Here is a 14227-nt window from a genome sequence, read left to right on the forward strand (position 1 = left end):
ATGTGGCCGGACGACTGTTTCAAGACCTGATACTATATCACTAATATAGATTTGTGTAATAGAGTCGAAATGAATGATTATGGATTCTCTTGCAGTGGCGAGTGGTGCTGGCCAATTGGAGTATCTACTGGAGTGAACAAATATGTGGAAATTAAAAAGTGAAAGTAATTAAGAGGTAATGATGTTCAATTTAGAGGACAGATTCACTGTAATGAGATGCCACCAACCCGGCTTCTCGCGTATATCGGTGTTATTTCTTCTCAAAGATGCATTGCAGACATCAGTACTTGTACTGGAAATAAATATTCTCGCGATCAGTCATATCGGCTTCAGCATTCAATTTCCCAAGGCGCAAGCATTCTTCCTCCGAGGTTCCCTGGTCACGGATGATTTTCGCACGGCGACGGTTCTCCCAAATGTCTGATGAGATATTTAGCATAGCACACGGAGATAGCGTTCAGAACTTACAGTAGAATCTCCATATACCCATGCTGCAGAACTCCACAATATAAAGGACGGCACAAGCTGTGAGACCCTTGATGTATTTCGGCGCGTCAGATGCGACGAACATCTGAGCTCCGACGGCATTGCCCACACAGTAAGCGATGAAAATAACCGTCGCTGTCACCGTCTTCTTGGTTCGGCCCGCAACGTTGGAGGGCAGGAATGTCCAAATCACTGGTGCAATGTTAGCCAATGAGCAGTTTGCAGAAGAGACATACGTACTGAGTCCGGGAAGTGATCCAAACACTTGTAGAATATACATCCCCCATCTTGTCCATTTCATGCTATTTTGTGGTAGGAATGCAAGAGCCATCATACCAGAGAAGGCTGGCACGAGAGAAAACATCATCATCAAGACTACAACAATTAGATCAGGTGAAGATCAGGCTTGGGGCATCCAAACTCACATCGAAGATTCGATCGTTTCAATGTGATATATCCCACAACAAGAAACCAGCAAATGCTAACGCAGTAGTATGGTGTGGATCCTTTGAGCAGTGTTTCGAGGGGAGTGAAGCCAAAAGATTTCCAGATTAGTTTTGAGAAGGTCGTGTTGGCACCGTTGGGAAGAGCGTTGATGATTGTTATGAAGAAGAAAAAGTAGGTCTGCGGGTCTGTGCAAAAGAGAAGTTAGCATCGTAGAGAATTCGCTTCAAATACTTATGCGTGCTTGGAAATAAGGTACCTTTGAAAGCGATCCAGACTTGATCCCACTTGAACTCGGATCTCTTCTCGCGATCGGAACCTGTCTGATTTGCGGTCACTCGTGCGATTGCAGCCCTCTTCTCCTTTTCGCTCAACCATCGGACCTCACGGGGCGTCCCGAGAATGAACCAGACGAGAATACCGCAGGTTATAGTCAAGGCTCCAAGAAGGAAGGAAATGCCTTTCCACTGCATAATCATTTAGGATTGGCACTGATCTTTGGACAAGGTAATAACATACAGCTGCTACGCCGCCAGGATGCTTCTCTGCATGGAGACCAATACCGTACATACTCAACCCGGCTAGAATATTCATTCCAGCATTTGAGGTGCCCCAGATAAGGGATCGGATCGTATGCTCTTGAGAGGTGTACCAAGCACCGGTCATGAGCATGAAGGTCGGGGAGATCGTGCATTCGAGCGCTCCCTGGATTGCGCGTAGAACCATGAGGTGCGTAAAGTTCTTAGCAAATGCGATGCATAGAACGATGACACCCCAAAGCACCATCACAATTGACAAGAACTTGCCCGTGTGACATTTCTGCATCAACCAGTTGCCTGGTGCTTCGCAGACCAAGTATGTAAGGTAAAAAATGGTGCTCAGCCAGTTGAACTGCTCACCAACAAGTCCTGTATCTTCGCGAATGCCGAATACAGCTTGGACGCTTAGGGACGTCTTGTCGGTTTGTTGCGTGCCATAGCAGACCCACATCAATGGCAGAAGCCAAAGATCGATCTTCCATAGCAACTTTCGATAGTACGCATCTGAGAATTCCTCAGAGTCTGTGACTTCTCCTGGTGCAATGTCGTCTGGTGTTTTGCGATCGGGATCAATTTGCTCCATCTCGAGGCTAGGATGCTTCTTGTCGTTCGAGGTCTCGGTAAGTCTTGCATCCATGTTGATGGTAATGCTGCAAAGCGAACGAGTACAGAATATTACTTTTCAACCATTCGGAGTCTCATATAAATCGACTTCTTGCTTATCATCCCATTGTTACTCGAGCGCGTCGCAATAGTGTCGTTATCATAGCCTCTCCTGGGAAAGATAAACTAGCGGTAACCCAACGCCTATCTCGGCCGGATCTCATCCGGCAGCCCCAATCTGGATTTCTGGCGTGACAATACCCGAATGATCTTCAAAAGGGTCGGATAATGTAGAGAGCCCTGACTCTGGACGATGCGCGGCTTCAGCAAGTGAACACTATCTCTCTGCTCATGGTCAGTTAATGATATTTGCTAAAATTGTATGTTCTTGGTCAAATTTCGTATTGCGAAGCAGTACCGCCTCTCTTGGGTCCTCTTACTAGTATTTTAACAACTGTCTCTCAGAGGTGATAATGGAGAGCCTGGTTAAGCACGTATCACATAATTGATCATTGAATTCATCCAGAACAATCGTGTCGCCCTGTATGCTTTGTAACCAAATCTCAACAATTAAGTCACTTGTACGACTAGTGTATCAGGAAGAGCTTTACAGGCCTCTACAGAAATTCTGGAAAATAGCCCATGATACGAAGCTGCCTACATAATACTTATCTTTCATTTGCGATGAATGCTCCAGTCTCAAGCAAGAAAGGGCAGTATTGTGCAAGAAAAACGTGGAGGAATGCACGAAAACTGAACTTGACCCTAAGTTATCATATTCAATTTATGCTTCCTTCTCCTTTCCTCTCCATTCCATGGGTCATTCTGAACATTGTACATGATGTCGATCCATCAGTTTCGTACCTAATTGCATTTTACGAAGACTGGAACGTTCTCGTTCGCTGCATTGAACGAGATGTCGCCACACTCTCACTTATTGGTGGACTCCAAACCTTGCCACGAAATCACATGTGGCTGGTGACTTTTCTAAAACGAAGTGTCATTCGCATAAACACGGATAAGAGTGCATCTCGATTGAATTGTATTTGAGACACTGATTTCTTGTTAGAATCTCTTTGACCATGGAAAGGTTTCAAGCTTATTGTGAACTCATCGAGAAAGGAGGTTACTTTGGTATTGGTTTCATTTGAAGAGTATCTGTGGGTAGAGACTTTTAAAGTAGGCCTTGGTTGATAACGCCATGTGGTATGCCTAGGGGCGATTCTCATCATAGACGTCGTACTTATATTTGCTGCCCTCGTGGTCGTCTCTTAATCCCTTCTGGCCCTTTCCATAAACCTTCTCCCTCGTTGTCAATCCATCAATATCTTCAGGCTGAGGGTAAATGCCTCTCCTCCTCAACTCAGGGATCAAAAGATCGACGACATCCTCGAAGGAGCCCGGCGTAGTAACATAGCCGATATTGAAACCATCGACGTCTGCCTCCTTAACCCATCTCTCAAGCTCATCCGCAACCTTCTCAGGCGTACCGATCGCCACAGGTCCAAGACCACCGATGGATGCCTTCTCCGCAATAACGCGGGGTGTCCACTTCGGAATATCGGGTGACGTAACAGTAAATGCGTCAAGCAAAGATCGCACACGATGATCGGTTGTCAGGTCCTTTTCCGTGAGCTCATGATCCGGGTCGTACTGGCTGAGGTCGATGCCCGACCATCCCGACACGAGGACCAATCCTCCAATCGTCGACACGTACTTCAAAAGCTCTTTGTGCTTCGCGTCCGCCTCCTCCTGCGTCCGGCCGATGATGGGAGTGAATGTGGAGAAGAACTTCACGCTGTTGGGGTCGCGGCCTTTGCTCTTCGCTAGCTCGCGGATCTTGTCGATCTTGGGCCGGAGGACCTGTGGGGAGTGCGAAGAGACGAAAATGGCTTCTGCGTGGGTGGCGGCGAATTCTGAGCCGGCTGCTGATGTGCCGGCCTGGAAAAGAAGTGGAGTGCGCTGGGGAGACGGGTCGACGATGTGGCGGGACTCGATGTTGAAGAACTTTCCGGAATGCTTGATGGTGCGGATCCGATCGGGGTCGATGTATTCATCTTTTTCGATGTTTTCGGTTATGGCGTCGTCGGACCACGAGCCTTCCCATAGTCTGGAGATATATTAGTAATGTTCCATATATTGGAAAAGATGGGAGGATATGGGGATCAACATACTTGTAAAGAACCCTCAAGTACTCATCTGCCTGCTCATAACGCTGATCGTGCTCAATGGGAGTGTCAAGGCCGATGGCCTTGAACGCTGCTTTCTTCCACGAAGTGACGATGTTCCAGCCAATGCGACCATCAGTCAAGTGGTCAAGTGTACTGAAGCGTTTTGCCAGGAGAAATGGGGGTTCGAAAGAGGTCGATGCGGTGATGGCAAACCCAAGGTTCTTAGTCACTGCAGCCATGGCAGAGATTGGCTGTTACTCAGTCAGTACTGTTCCTCAAGAAAGGAAGCGCCAATGTGAAATACAATAGTTGGGTCAGTCATTGGCCATTGTGCCGCCCTTCGGATACAGTTGTCGAGGCTGTTCTCATATGTGTCGTATCCTCCGTATGTGTCTGCAAGGAAAAGCGCATTGATTCCTCCTCGCTCTAGGAGCTTAGCTAGATCGATCCAGTATTTGAGTTTCCTCTTTGTAGCAGATCGGTCATTGGGGTTCTAAATCCTCTTGTCAGATAGCATCGACGGCGGTGATAGACTCATACAAACCTTCCACTGCCCGGGAGACAAGTGTCCGACGGTTGACATATCGAACGCATTGATGAGAATCTGCTTCTTGGGCGCAGCGGCACCATTCGTAGTTGTTTCCGCCATTCTGATGGATACAATGTCCTCAGTTGTCTGGGATTATGTCTGCACGTGATTTGCTCTGTTGATAGAGAACGTGTTATAATCGGACAATACAGCAGCAACAACGGCCTCTTTCTACTTTTTCAATCAAAATTCCTTGCCCCTCAACGCGCGACAAACGCGTGAGATCAACATGCATAAAGACAATTCTGCCCCGCTTGCCCCTCTGTAGCATCCGATGTCGTCGTTGTTAATGCCACTTTCGCCATGCAGGAATCCCATTGCGCAATCCCCTCTTGGTCGGAGAATTGCCGGATATGTATGTTTGTCACTCTACAACAGTAAACAAAAGCCAATACCATTCCCGGGAATTGGAGATAAGCTTGATTTACGTCTACGCCTATATGACCTGTTAATGGTGTGTATGGTGACAGGGGTGTTCGCGGTTCCTAATCGGGATCCCGAATAAGGCGTTCACTGGGATGTAGTTGAATTGCATTGGATTGCACAATCTACGCTATCATGACTCCACATATCTCTCGGATAGGCCTTCCGTCAAGGGTTGCTTGAATCATTCTAAGTTGACCTGATTTCTTGTGAATATGAAGGACTGGGGTTGATATTATTCTCGCTTTGTTCCGATTGGACAATGCCGCTATAATTATTCCATTGCCATTTTGGTGGGCATCATATCACAGAACTATCATCAAAGGGGTTCCTATCAGAGTATCTAGAATCGAAGATATAAGATATCTTATCAGAGCGCTGGACGGGTATTAATGTTTACATCTTAATATTGAGCCAAACGGGAAGACGTACGTTGATAGTTTGGTCACGACTGAAAAGGGTTTAAAGATCTATTATGATGCGAGCCATATTACCTTGTATCATACGTACAGTGGCATGCATATTCTGGTCAGAAGACAAGACGGATTCTGACATTCCTTCGAATATATTCTGTCCTTTAGCGAACGAACTGGTACTGTTTGCCATACTGAAGAATAAGTATGTTGGGTCCGACAGGGACAAAGTCAACACGTGGGAACCCAAAAGCTTAAATTGCCATAAAGACGATAACGACGATCTATGCAGTCGCGAACGAAATAAGCTCTTCTCCCTGGAACTCTAGATCTTCTTTCAATCCAGAAGTGTAGACATTAACACCAGAGGGTCTTAGCGACTGCTCACCATCAGAAAAGGTATGTATACACAACTAATTGATGCTTGATTGGCCAAAGCGCTTCCGAAGATACAGATGGAACGATCATTAGGGTTCCGATTCGAGATCAGTTTGTGTGCTCTTCCATGTTGCCTGGCTGACACGCCATTGGGCATGCAACGGGATTTTGCTGGTGGCAGTCTATGGTGATGCTGATTGAAGAACATCAATGGAATAAAACACGATCGATGTCTTCAGATGTATCTCATGTAAGCTTACGTTGGTAAGTCGGACTTTCTTTACTGATTTCGTATTCACTGCCAGGGATTTGGCTACGCATCGTTGTACGCGACCTATCTCGACTGCAGGGTCTCGCCATGCACTCTGTCACGTTGTAACTTGGGACGGGGAGACTAAACTTCGGGCTAATTATGGAAAGGGTCCGGGAAGCACGCTTCCACATGGTACTTAATTGAACATGATTGCTAAGAGACGCTGATAATAGTCGAAACCTGAGTCGTCCGGTTTATATCGTTCCAAAGGGCCGGCGGCTGGGACAACGTGGGCGAGTACGGGGTTGAACGATACCGTCAACAGGTGGGGTGAAGACGTGATCGCACGAATTGTAGCGCCATAGTGACGATCTTGCCCAGCGCAAAGGTACCGATAACGGTTCTTGACATCGGGTGCAGCAACGGACGATAACCTGACGACAAAGCCTGGATTCAATAAGAGCTCAGCTCCAAGTTCGTGGCGCTGAAAAAAAAACGCAAAGCAAAAGAAGGTCCGCTTCGATTGTTGTGAACATTCACTGATTTGGTGTTACTCTTGCTTGGTGCTCAGGTACAGTACAATTGGGGACCGCGCTAGTCGATAATAGGAATGGCATCATCCAAAGTCATTCCAGATACCGACAAGGTTGGTGAAGAGGCACAAACGTCGAGCTCTGTACGACGCGTCGCACAGCTCACTGATCATCTGGCATCTGCTGAAGAGACTGAGCGAGTGAACAATTCTGCTACGCCTTCACAAGAATATCCCAAATCCAATCATCAATTTGAACCCAATCGTTACATCGATGATGTAAGGGAATTGAAGGTAGCAGTGGTGGGTGCAGGCCTCGCAGGTATCAATGCAGCGATCCTACTCCCTGCGAAGGTTCCACGGATCAATCTGACCGTCTTTGAGAAAAACGAGGATGTGGTAAGTGAATTCATCATCTATCAAAAAGCCCAGGACTTACAATATCGAAGAGTGGGACATGGCTCGAAAACGTCTATCCTGGTGTTCGATGTGACATACCTGCCCACGTATATCAATCAACATATTCGCCAAATACGCAATGGTCCGAGCAATTTGCGGAGGGATCTGAGATTCGAGATTACTGGCAGTCTGTCGCAAAGAAGCACGAAGCATATCGGTACATCAAATTTGGTCGACGCGTCGACGATGCGTTGTGGGACGACAATGAATCACAGTGGATTTTGAGGATACAAAATCTCAAAACAAAGAACACAATTGTCGAAAAGTTCGACTTTGTGATCTTTGCTCTTGGTCGCTTTAATGCCTGGAGATTACCCGACTACCCAGGTATTGATGAGTACAAGGGGCACCTCAGACATACATCGAATTGGGATCCTGCTTTCGACCCCAAAGGCAAAAATGTTGCAGTTATTGGCAATGGCGCAAGCGGTATTCAGGTCGTGCCTAACCTACAGCCTCTCGTCAAACACATCACTCATTTCGTACGCAACCCCACTTGGATCGCAACTTCTTGGGCAGGAGACGAGCGAACATTTGAGCCACAGCCTTTCTCCAAGGAACAGCTAGAGTCTTTTGAGGATCCCGAGAATTACGTCAAGTACAGGACGGAGCAGGAGGATAAATACTGGCGGCGATTCAAGGCAATGGTGAGAGGCACGGAAGAGAACGAAAGCATTCGGGAGCTTTTTATTGAAGTCATGAAGAAGCGGGCGGCAGAGAAACCAGAGCTTCTCGATGGACTGATTCCGGATTTTGCACCCCATTGCAGACGTCTTACGCCTGGCCCGGGGTACCTCGAATCGTTGACCAAAGAGAACGCAACTCTTGTCAAAGACAAGATTAAGCGCTTCACGGCTACCGGTATAGAAACCGTTGACGGGGTGCATCGCGAATTCGATGCGATACTGTGTGCTACTGGTGCCAATACTGACCTGGTCCCCCCATTTCCAGTCAGGTCAAGAGGAATCAATCTTCAAGAAGCTTGGAAACCAGGCGGCAAGTGGGGTTTCCCTTACACATATCTGGGAGCCTCAACCCCTGGATTTCCGAATCTCTTCTTCCTTGCGGGTCCGCATGCCACTGGTCCATCCGGAACCGTTCCTTACGCAGTAGAGACATCCTTGGTCTATTACAGTAAGATTCTCCGCAAGGTTTCATCGCAAGGCATAAAGAGTATCGTGCCATCCAAAGAGGCCGCCGACGATTTTGTCGACTATTGCGATGCCTACTTCCCATCTACTGTGTTGACAGATAATTGTTCCTCGTGGAACAATGGCGGGATACCTGGCGGTCGGATTCATGGATTATGGCCTGGCAGTGCTGCACACGTCACCATAGTGAAACGTGACCCACGATGGGAGGACTGGGAGTACGAACGGGTTCATAAAGGCAATCGGTTTGCATACTTTGGCAATGGCTATACCAAAGGTGAAGTCGATGATAAGAGCGACCTCACATCATATCTTAAAGCACCTGGAAAGGAGACAGACTTGCGAGATCTACATGAAAGTTGGTGGGACTATCCGGGCGCAACATTGAAGCAAGAATAAGTAGCAAATAGAATCAACGTAATTTTTCATCGATTATGATATCGTACTCGTGCAATTCTCACTAGGAATTTCCAATGTCTTATTCGCCACAGTCTCAGATAAATGTGCATACAACTTTTGTCCATAAACTTTCAAGCTTTGACTGCTCTAAATCTTTGATTATCCTTCATACCCGATACTCGGGCAGCGTTCCGCGCGTTGAAGTAGCAGGTGCTTTCGCAATTGATGACTCAAGCTTGTGAGGCTGACGCCTCGATGTCGCCTTCACCAAATCTTCTCAATCAAAGACTGATTTTACGCTTGATAGTTTCCTAGAATGTTTGATTTTCGATTTCCGACCGATCGTCATTTAGGAAATTGTAGTGTCGGTGCATGGAGTTTCGTGTTGTTGTATCAGCAAATTATCGGGTCGATGGCGTGCTCCCTCACCAGTCTTGACCCAACCTTGGAAAGTGCTCAACTCCAGCATCCCAACCCAACGTTGCATATGTCAAAATTCGCCGGACAAGCTCCAAACGAGTCGGCAAATTCGACGCCATCCTGGTTTTCTCCCGGCAGTGCCGTCAAGTCCAGACCTTTCCTGGGTCAAAGCTACATTGCTAGAAACTTGGAGCACATGGTTCACATTGGGTCTAGTGCCCGATATTTGAGATCGACGCAATAATGCACACCCCCATGCTGCCATATATATTGACACCCTGAATCCTTCATCGTAATGGCATCAGTCTTGTCAATCTTTCGTTTTTCAAGATAATTCTGTAGATATTGTTATAATATCAAAATGGCGGACTCAGAACGATCCCCTGCTGGCAGCGACTATGCTGAAGAGAAGCGCAACCATCCTAGTACGTCCATTTCACCTTTGAGATAAACAAGCAACTGACCATATCAGCCAAATGGTACCGCTCTACCTTCTTCAACATGACCATTCTAGGTCTTTGCAATTTCTCAGCACCTGGGTACGATGATTCCTCACCAAGTGTCGCGATCCAGTATTAACTATCTTCAACAGAATTTGGGGTGCCATGAATTCACTTGGTGCTGGAGGCGCGGCAAGCCCTCATTTGATCAATGCTGCCAATGCCTTGACATTCTGCTTGATGGTTGTCTCTTGCTTCTTCTCCAGTGTCATCGTCAAGTACATCGGCATCAAGGGTGCATTGATCTTCGGAACGTACGTTCAAGTTCCATCCCTTCTGCTCCGAGCGATATACTCACAAATGCAATAGTCTCGGCTACGCTCCCTTTGCAGCTGCTCTTTACACCAACAATCGCTATGGCACCGAATGGTTCGTACTTTTCGGCGCAGCTCTTTGCGGTATCTCAGCAGGTGTTTTCTGGATGGCTGAGGCTGCCATTGCTATTGCCTACCCTGAGCCATGGAACAAGGGTAAAGCCCTCGGATACTGGCTCACATACCGTCTTGCCGGTCAGGTTTTGGGCGGTGCCATCAACTTGGGTCTCAATGCCGACCGTGATCAAGCTGGCAAAGTTTCCTACACTGTCTTCCAGGTCTTCATTGCTCTGCAGTGCCTTGGGCCCGTGGTCGCACTCTTCTTGAACAAGCCAAGCCAGGTCCAGAGGAAGGACGGAAAGAAGGTCGAGCTGACCATCTTGGAGAATCCAATTTTCGAGATGAAAGAGACAGCGAGGCTGTTCTTCACAAAGCGTTTCCTCCTGACCGTTCTCTGGATCGGACAGGCCGTCTTTTCCGAAGCTGTGTACTTTACCTATCTCGCCCGTACGTTTGCTCCCCCCTCACATATGATATTGCAATCATCTAACAACCACCACAGTCTGGTTCTCCGTCCGCGCCCGTGCTCTGGGATCATTCGTATCCGGCATTGCCGCTGTCATCTGCGGTAACCTCGTCGGAAACTACCTCGACGCCACACGCTTCTCCCTCAAGCTGCGATCGCGCTCTACTTTCTGGACCATCGCCGTCCTCCAGGGCGCATGGTGGATCTGGATCACCGTCCTCGTCACCCGCTACCGCACCACGCAGCCAACCTACGACTGGTCCAGCAGCGGATTCGGCCACTCGTTCGCCGTCTTCGTGCTCCTCACCGCCGGCTTCCAGGTCAACTACCTCTTCCTCTACTTCTTCATCACCAACCTCGCTAAGAACGAGCCCGAGGTCATCCGCTACGCGGCGCTGCTCCGTGGAACGGAGAGCGGGTGGCAGGCTGTATCCTACGGTCTCACCAGCATCACGCTCTTCGCGGAGGTCGGAGCCGTCTACTTCAACTTTGCCCTCTGGGCCGTTTCCATCTATCCCGCCTGGTTGGTCCTCAAGCATTTCGGTACCGACAACGAGAGCATCGTTGAGCACCATGTCGGGGACACTGTCGTCGAGACTGGTGTTGTCAGGCACAGTGTTGAGCAACCTAAGGCTTAATTGGATCACTATACACTACAAAACTGGCGCGGATACAACAGTTCTGATTTCATTTTTCAAGTAGATGGAATGAATACCAGATCGCATCTTTTGAAGCTCAGCAGTAATAATTAGACCGTAGCAATTATTAGATATGCAATATTTATTTTCCATACTACTTTTCTAAATGCAAAACTTTGAATACAACCCACTTTCTTTCTATATCAAACGCAAAAAAAAAGATCGGCATATCCCTCCATACGCAATACGTATAGTACCCAACCCCATCACCCGCACCACGAACACATAAAAGTCACAAACACGCACACATATGAACACGAACAGCCCACCAACCCCAACCCCATCGCCTCCCGCATATCCAATTTCCGTTCCACCTCAGCTCACCGAACTAAACATGCCACAATATCAGTCAATTGCACCATGGACTCCCTCCCTCTCCGATCCCGCACAACCCGTCGTTGTCGTAACACCAAACGACGCGAAACCCGTCTGATTGGCCCGGCGCCTCGTAACACGTTTTCACCGGACGCCACACGTTCGTTTACTCCAGGTCCCTCGTGTGGGTGTGGGGGGTACTCGGTAAGGGGGAGAGGGATGCTAGCGGCGTCTTGCGTGCTTTGGGGACGTGTGCGTGTGCTGTGGAGGGTGGTCGTTGTTGGAGGAGGGTGATTGGTTCGGTGGGCTGAGGTGCGTTTGGGGCGGGCGAATCAGAGAGAGGGAGAGGGCGAATGGAAGATGGGCTGGGGCACGTTTTTTGGGTTGGGTTGGTGATTGATCGGTGGAATTGTTGAATTACTGGGAGCCATTGGGGTTTTTTATGCATTTGTCGGGCCGTGGTGAAGCTGTGTTTGTGAGGGCTATTATGGCTGCGGGAGGTGTAGTTAAAGGTGTGAAACTTGTCTGTCGTTCAGAAGAAGATAGAATTGTGCGTATTTGAGCTGTGTACAGATATCCAGAAATCCCCTATGCATAAAAACGCCGTGATGCTTCTATGAGCTTTTAAAACGCAGAAAAGAAGGCTCCCAAAATCTGTTCATGAAAGCGTTGCAACCAATCGTCCTCCCCTGATCTCTCTTTTCCTTAATCTATCTAGTCCGTCATTGATTCCATCCAGTCCATCTACTGTTCCAACGACGTCCGGTGGAAGAAGTGCTTTGCTGAGAAGCAATCGCTCGCACCACTCACTCAGTGCCTCGCCTATTTCTGGAATCTCATGGTAAAGTTTAATTGGAATGCTGTGTAGGGCGGTGTTGTCTGGAATGTCGGTCTTTGGCAGACCTGTGAGGCCGACGAGATGTGAGCGTTGAGTCTTCGAGAGCTCTGAAGGGGTAGACGGTGGAGTTGGAAGTTTTGTCTTTACGGCTTCGTAGTCTTGAATATCGTTTGGCAAAGCGGTCTTGGGGTCTGTCGAAGCGAGAGATCGTAGAAGTTGTGCCGCCGAATCCTTGCCCTGGGTATCAAATCCAAATCGTGCAGAGTTCTCAGTTGCAGCACGGATTACTGCGATGGCGCGCTCCGGGTCGTGGCTGTCGACGATTAAATCCGGCCTGATTGATTCTGTGCTCGAAAGACGGAGTCCATGCTTTCCTGTGTCTACTACCGAAATGATCTTAAGACCTGCCGCGCGTGCGATCTGCTTCATCGTGTGTGCGCATGTCGAACTTCCACCCCAAATGACCAAAAAATCACCGGATTTTGCCCTTTCCTCATCCTCGATGCCCTTCAGACACTCTTGCCTAATGTCTTCTGGTAGTCGCTCGGGGTCAATCTCCCGAACAATTTTACGTAGATCGGGCCCGTTCTCAATGTCTTCAAAGCTCACGCCCATGCAAATACCAAGGGCCAACACCGCTGCAACGAAGGCGACACCCAATATCGAACCAGACTCTTGTGATGTGTGCTTGGGTAATCTTATTGTGTTGAATGAGGACGCGATTGTGTACTCCTGGAATGCTGCTTTTCTAAGGTCACGGTAGTCAGTGGAGGGGACGATGACGACGTCGCCCTTTTTGATGCGAGAGTTTGGTGCGGATGGTGCCTGGACGACAGTGCCGACAAGTTCGCGGCCAGATATGAAAGGTAGGGTTGGGATGCCGAAGCCATAGTCACTGCGTATAGTTAGAACGACGTAGTCCGTTGGCTAAAAAGAAGTTGAACATACGGTGACTTCCAGTCGATAGGGTTCAAGCCCACTGCATTCACTTTGACAAGAAGTTCGTAATCGTGCTCCAGCTTTGGTATCGAATATTCGGAAGTAGCCTCATAAGGCTGACGAACGGCATGAAGAAGGAGTGCGGATTGTTGCTCGGGTATCTCAACGTCGGCGGTGTCGCGGTGATAGTGGTGGGCGTCCTCTTCCTGGACAGAGTCCCTTTTGACGGTCTTCTCCTCCACGGACTCAACTTTGAGAGGCGAGGCACTGAAGGTGCTCTTCCTTCTCTTTGCGAACGGCCAAGACACCATGATTCCAGGACGTTGGCAACCAATGAATTCAGAAAAACAACACGTGAAGGTGGTCGAAAGGTCGAACGATGGATGGATGGATAGATGCAAGGTAGCAGCAACGCAGACGATGTGACTTTCAAGTAACCAGCCTAAGATGATAGATAATGCATCGATCCTTTCCGGCATTACCAATAACGATATTTCCGATAGTACCGAATTCGCGCCATGCACCAGTGATATGCGCCATGACAGTGGCGACTAGGGCGGGCAGAGGAGAATGCATTCATGGCATATCCTCTTCTGTGATTGCTTCCCAGACGTGGGAAGGATTAGCCAGGCGTCATTGCGTGATAGCGGAGTCGAGTCGCAAGCCCCCCACCCTGTCACGAAATGCATTGTGGACGATCCATCGTATGCTTGCTACTAGGTAGGTTACCTTGATTGAACAAAGTTGTAGGTAATTAAGCCGAGCCACAAGAATTTCGTATCATTGCGAATTCTGTATGGTAGGTGAAATCGTGCGACATGAGTCGTGCGCGACAGG

At 48.4% G+C, this 14227-nt stretch overlaps 5 protein-coding genes across 5 annotated transcripts; 2 read left to right on the forward strand and 3 right to left on the reverse strand.

Moving 5' to 3' along the window:
• Positions 1 to 134: 134 nt before the first annotated feature.
• On the reverse strand, positions 135 to 2218 carry BU24DRAFT_490020 (MFS general substrate transporter). Its single transcript, XM_033533679.1, has 6 exons — positions 1450 to 2218; positions 1190 to 1397; positions 912 to 1118; positions 727 to 861; positions 469 to 678; positions 135 to 420 (listed from the first exon to the last, which is right to left on the reverse strand). The coding sequence occupies exons 1-6, from the start codon at positions 2104 to 2106 to the stop codon at positions 281 to 283; spliced, it is 1557 nt and encodes a 518-aa protein (XP_033388553.1). The 5' UTR covers positions 2107 to 2218; the 3' UTR covers positions 135 to 280.
• Positions 2219 to 3280: 1062 nt separating this feature from the next.
• On the reverse strand, positions 3281 to 4892 carry BU24DRAFT_477362 (HK97 family phage prohead protease; the record flags this gene model as incomplete). Its single annotated transcript, XM_033532980.1, has 4 exons — positions 3281 to 4182; positions 4247 to 4494; positions 4548 to 4736; positions 4788 to 4892. The coding sequence occupies 4 exons, from the start codon at positions 4890 to 4892 to the stop codon at positions 3285 to 3287; spliced, it is 1440 nt and encodes a 479-aa protein (XP_033388554.1). The 3' UTR covers positions 3281 to 3284.
• Positions 4893 to 6909: 2017 nt separating this feature from the next.
• Positions 6910 to 8840, forward strand: BU24DRAFT_448543 (FAD/NAD(P)-binding domain-containing protein; the record flags this gene model as incomplete). The annotated part of the gene is made up of 2 exons (XM_033530894.1): positions 6910 to 7230; positions 7281 to 8840. 2 exons carry the CDS (start codon positions 6910 to 6912, stop codon positions 8838 to 8840), a joined length of 1881 nt encoding a protein of 626 aa, XP_033388555.1.
• Positions 8841 to 9621: 781 nt separating this feature from the next.
• Positions 9622 to 11338, forward strand: BU24DRAFT_477367 (MFS general substrate transporter; the record flags this gene model as incomplete). The annotated part of the gene is made up of 5 exons (XM_033532981.1): positions 9622 to 9685; positions 9733 to 9799; positions 9853 to 10014; positions 10070 to 10581; positions 10637 to 11338. The coding sequence occupies 5 exons, from the start codon at positions 9622 to 9624 to the stop codon at positions 11236 to 11238; spliced, it is 1407 nt and encodes a 468-aa protein (XP_033388556.1). The 3' UTR covers positions 11239 to 11338.
• A 933-nt stretch (positions 11339 to 12271) lies between these two features.
• On the reverse strand, positions 12272 to 13808 carry BU24DRAFT_490022 (GroES-like protein; the record flags this gene model as incomplete). Its single annotated transcript, XM_033533680.1, has 2 exons — positions 13400 to 13808; positions 12272 to 13346 (listed from the first exon to the last, which is right to left on the reverse strand). The coding sequence occupies exons 1-2, from the start codon at positions 13699 to 13701 to the stop codon at positions 12272 to 12274; spliced, it is 1377 nt and encodes a 458-aa protein (XP_033388557.1). The 5' UTR covers positions 13702 to 13808.
• Between the last annotated feature and the right edge of the window lie 419 nt (positions 13809 to 14227).

Source organism: Aaosphaeria arxii, assembly GCF_010015735.1.
Source record: "Aaosphaeria arxii CBS 175.79 unplaced genomic scaffold BU24scaffold_2, whole genome shotgun sequence".
Classification (NCBI taxonomy): domain Eukaryota; kingdom Fungi; phylum Ascomycota; class Dothideomycetes; order Pleosporales; genus Aaosphaeria; species Aaosphaeria arxii.

Coding starts and splice junctions, on each gene's coding strand:
- BU24DRAFT_490020 (XM_033533679.1), bottom strand. CDS start 2,106: ATGGATGCAAGACTTACCGAGACCTCGAACGACAAGAAGCATCCTAGC. Junction 1,119..1,189: donor AGTCTGGATCGCTTTCAAAG/GTACCTTATTTC, acceptor TCTTTTGCACAG/ACCCGCAGACCTACTTTTTC. Junction 862..911: donor GAAACGATCGAATCTTCGAT/GTGAGTTTGGAT, acceptor TAATTGTTGTAG/TCTTGATGATGATGTTTTCT.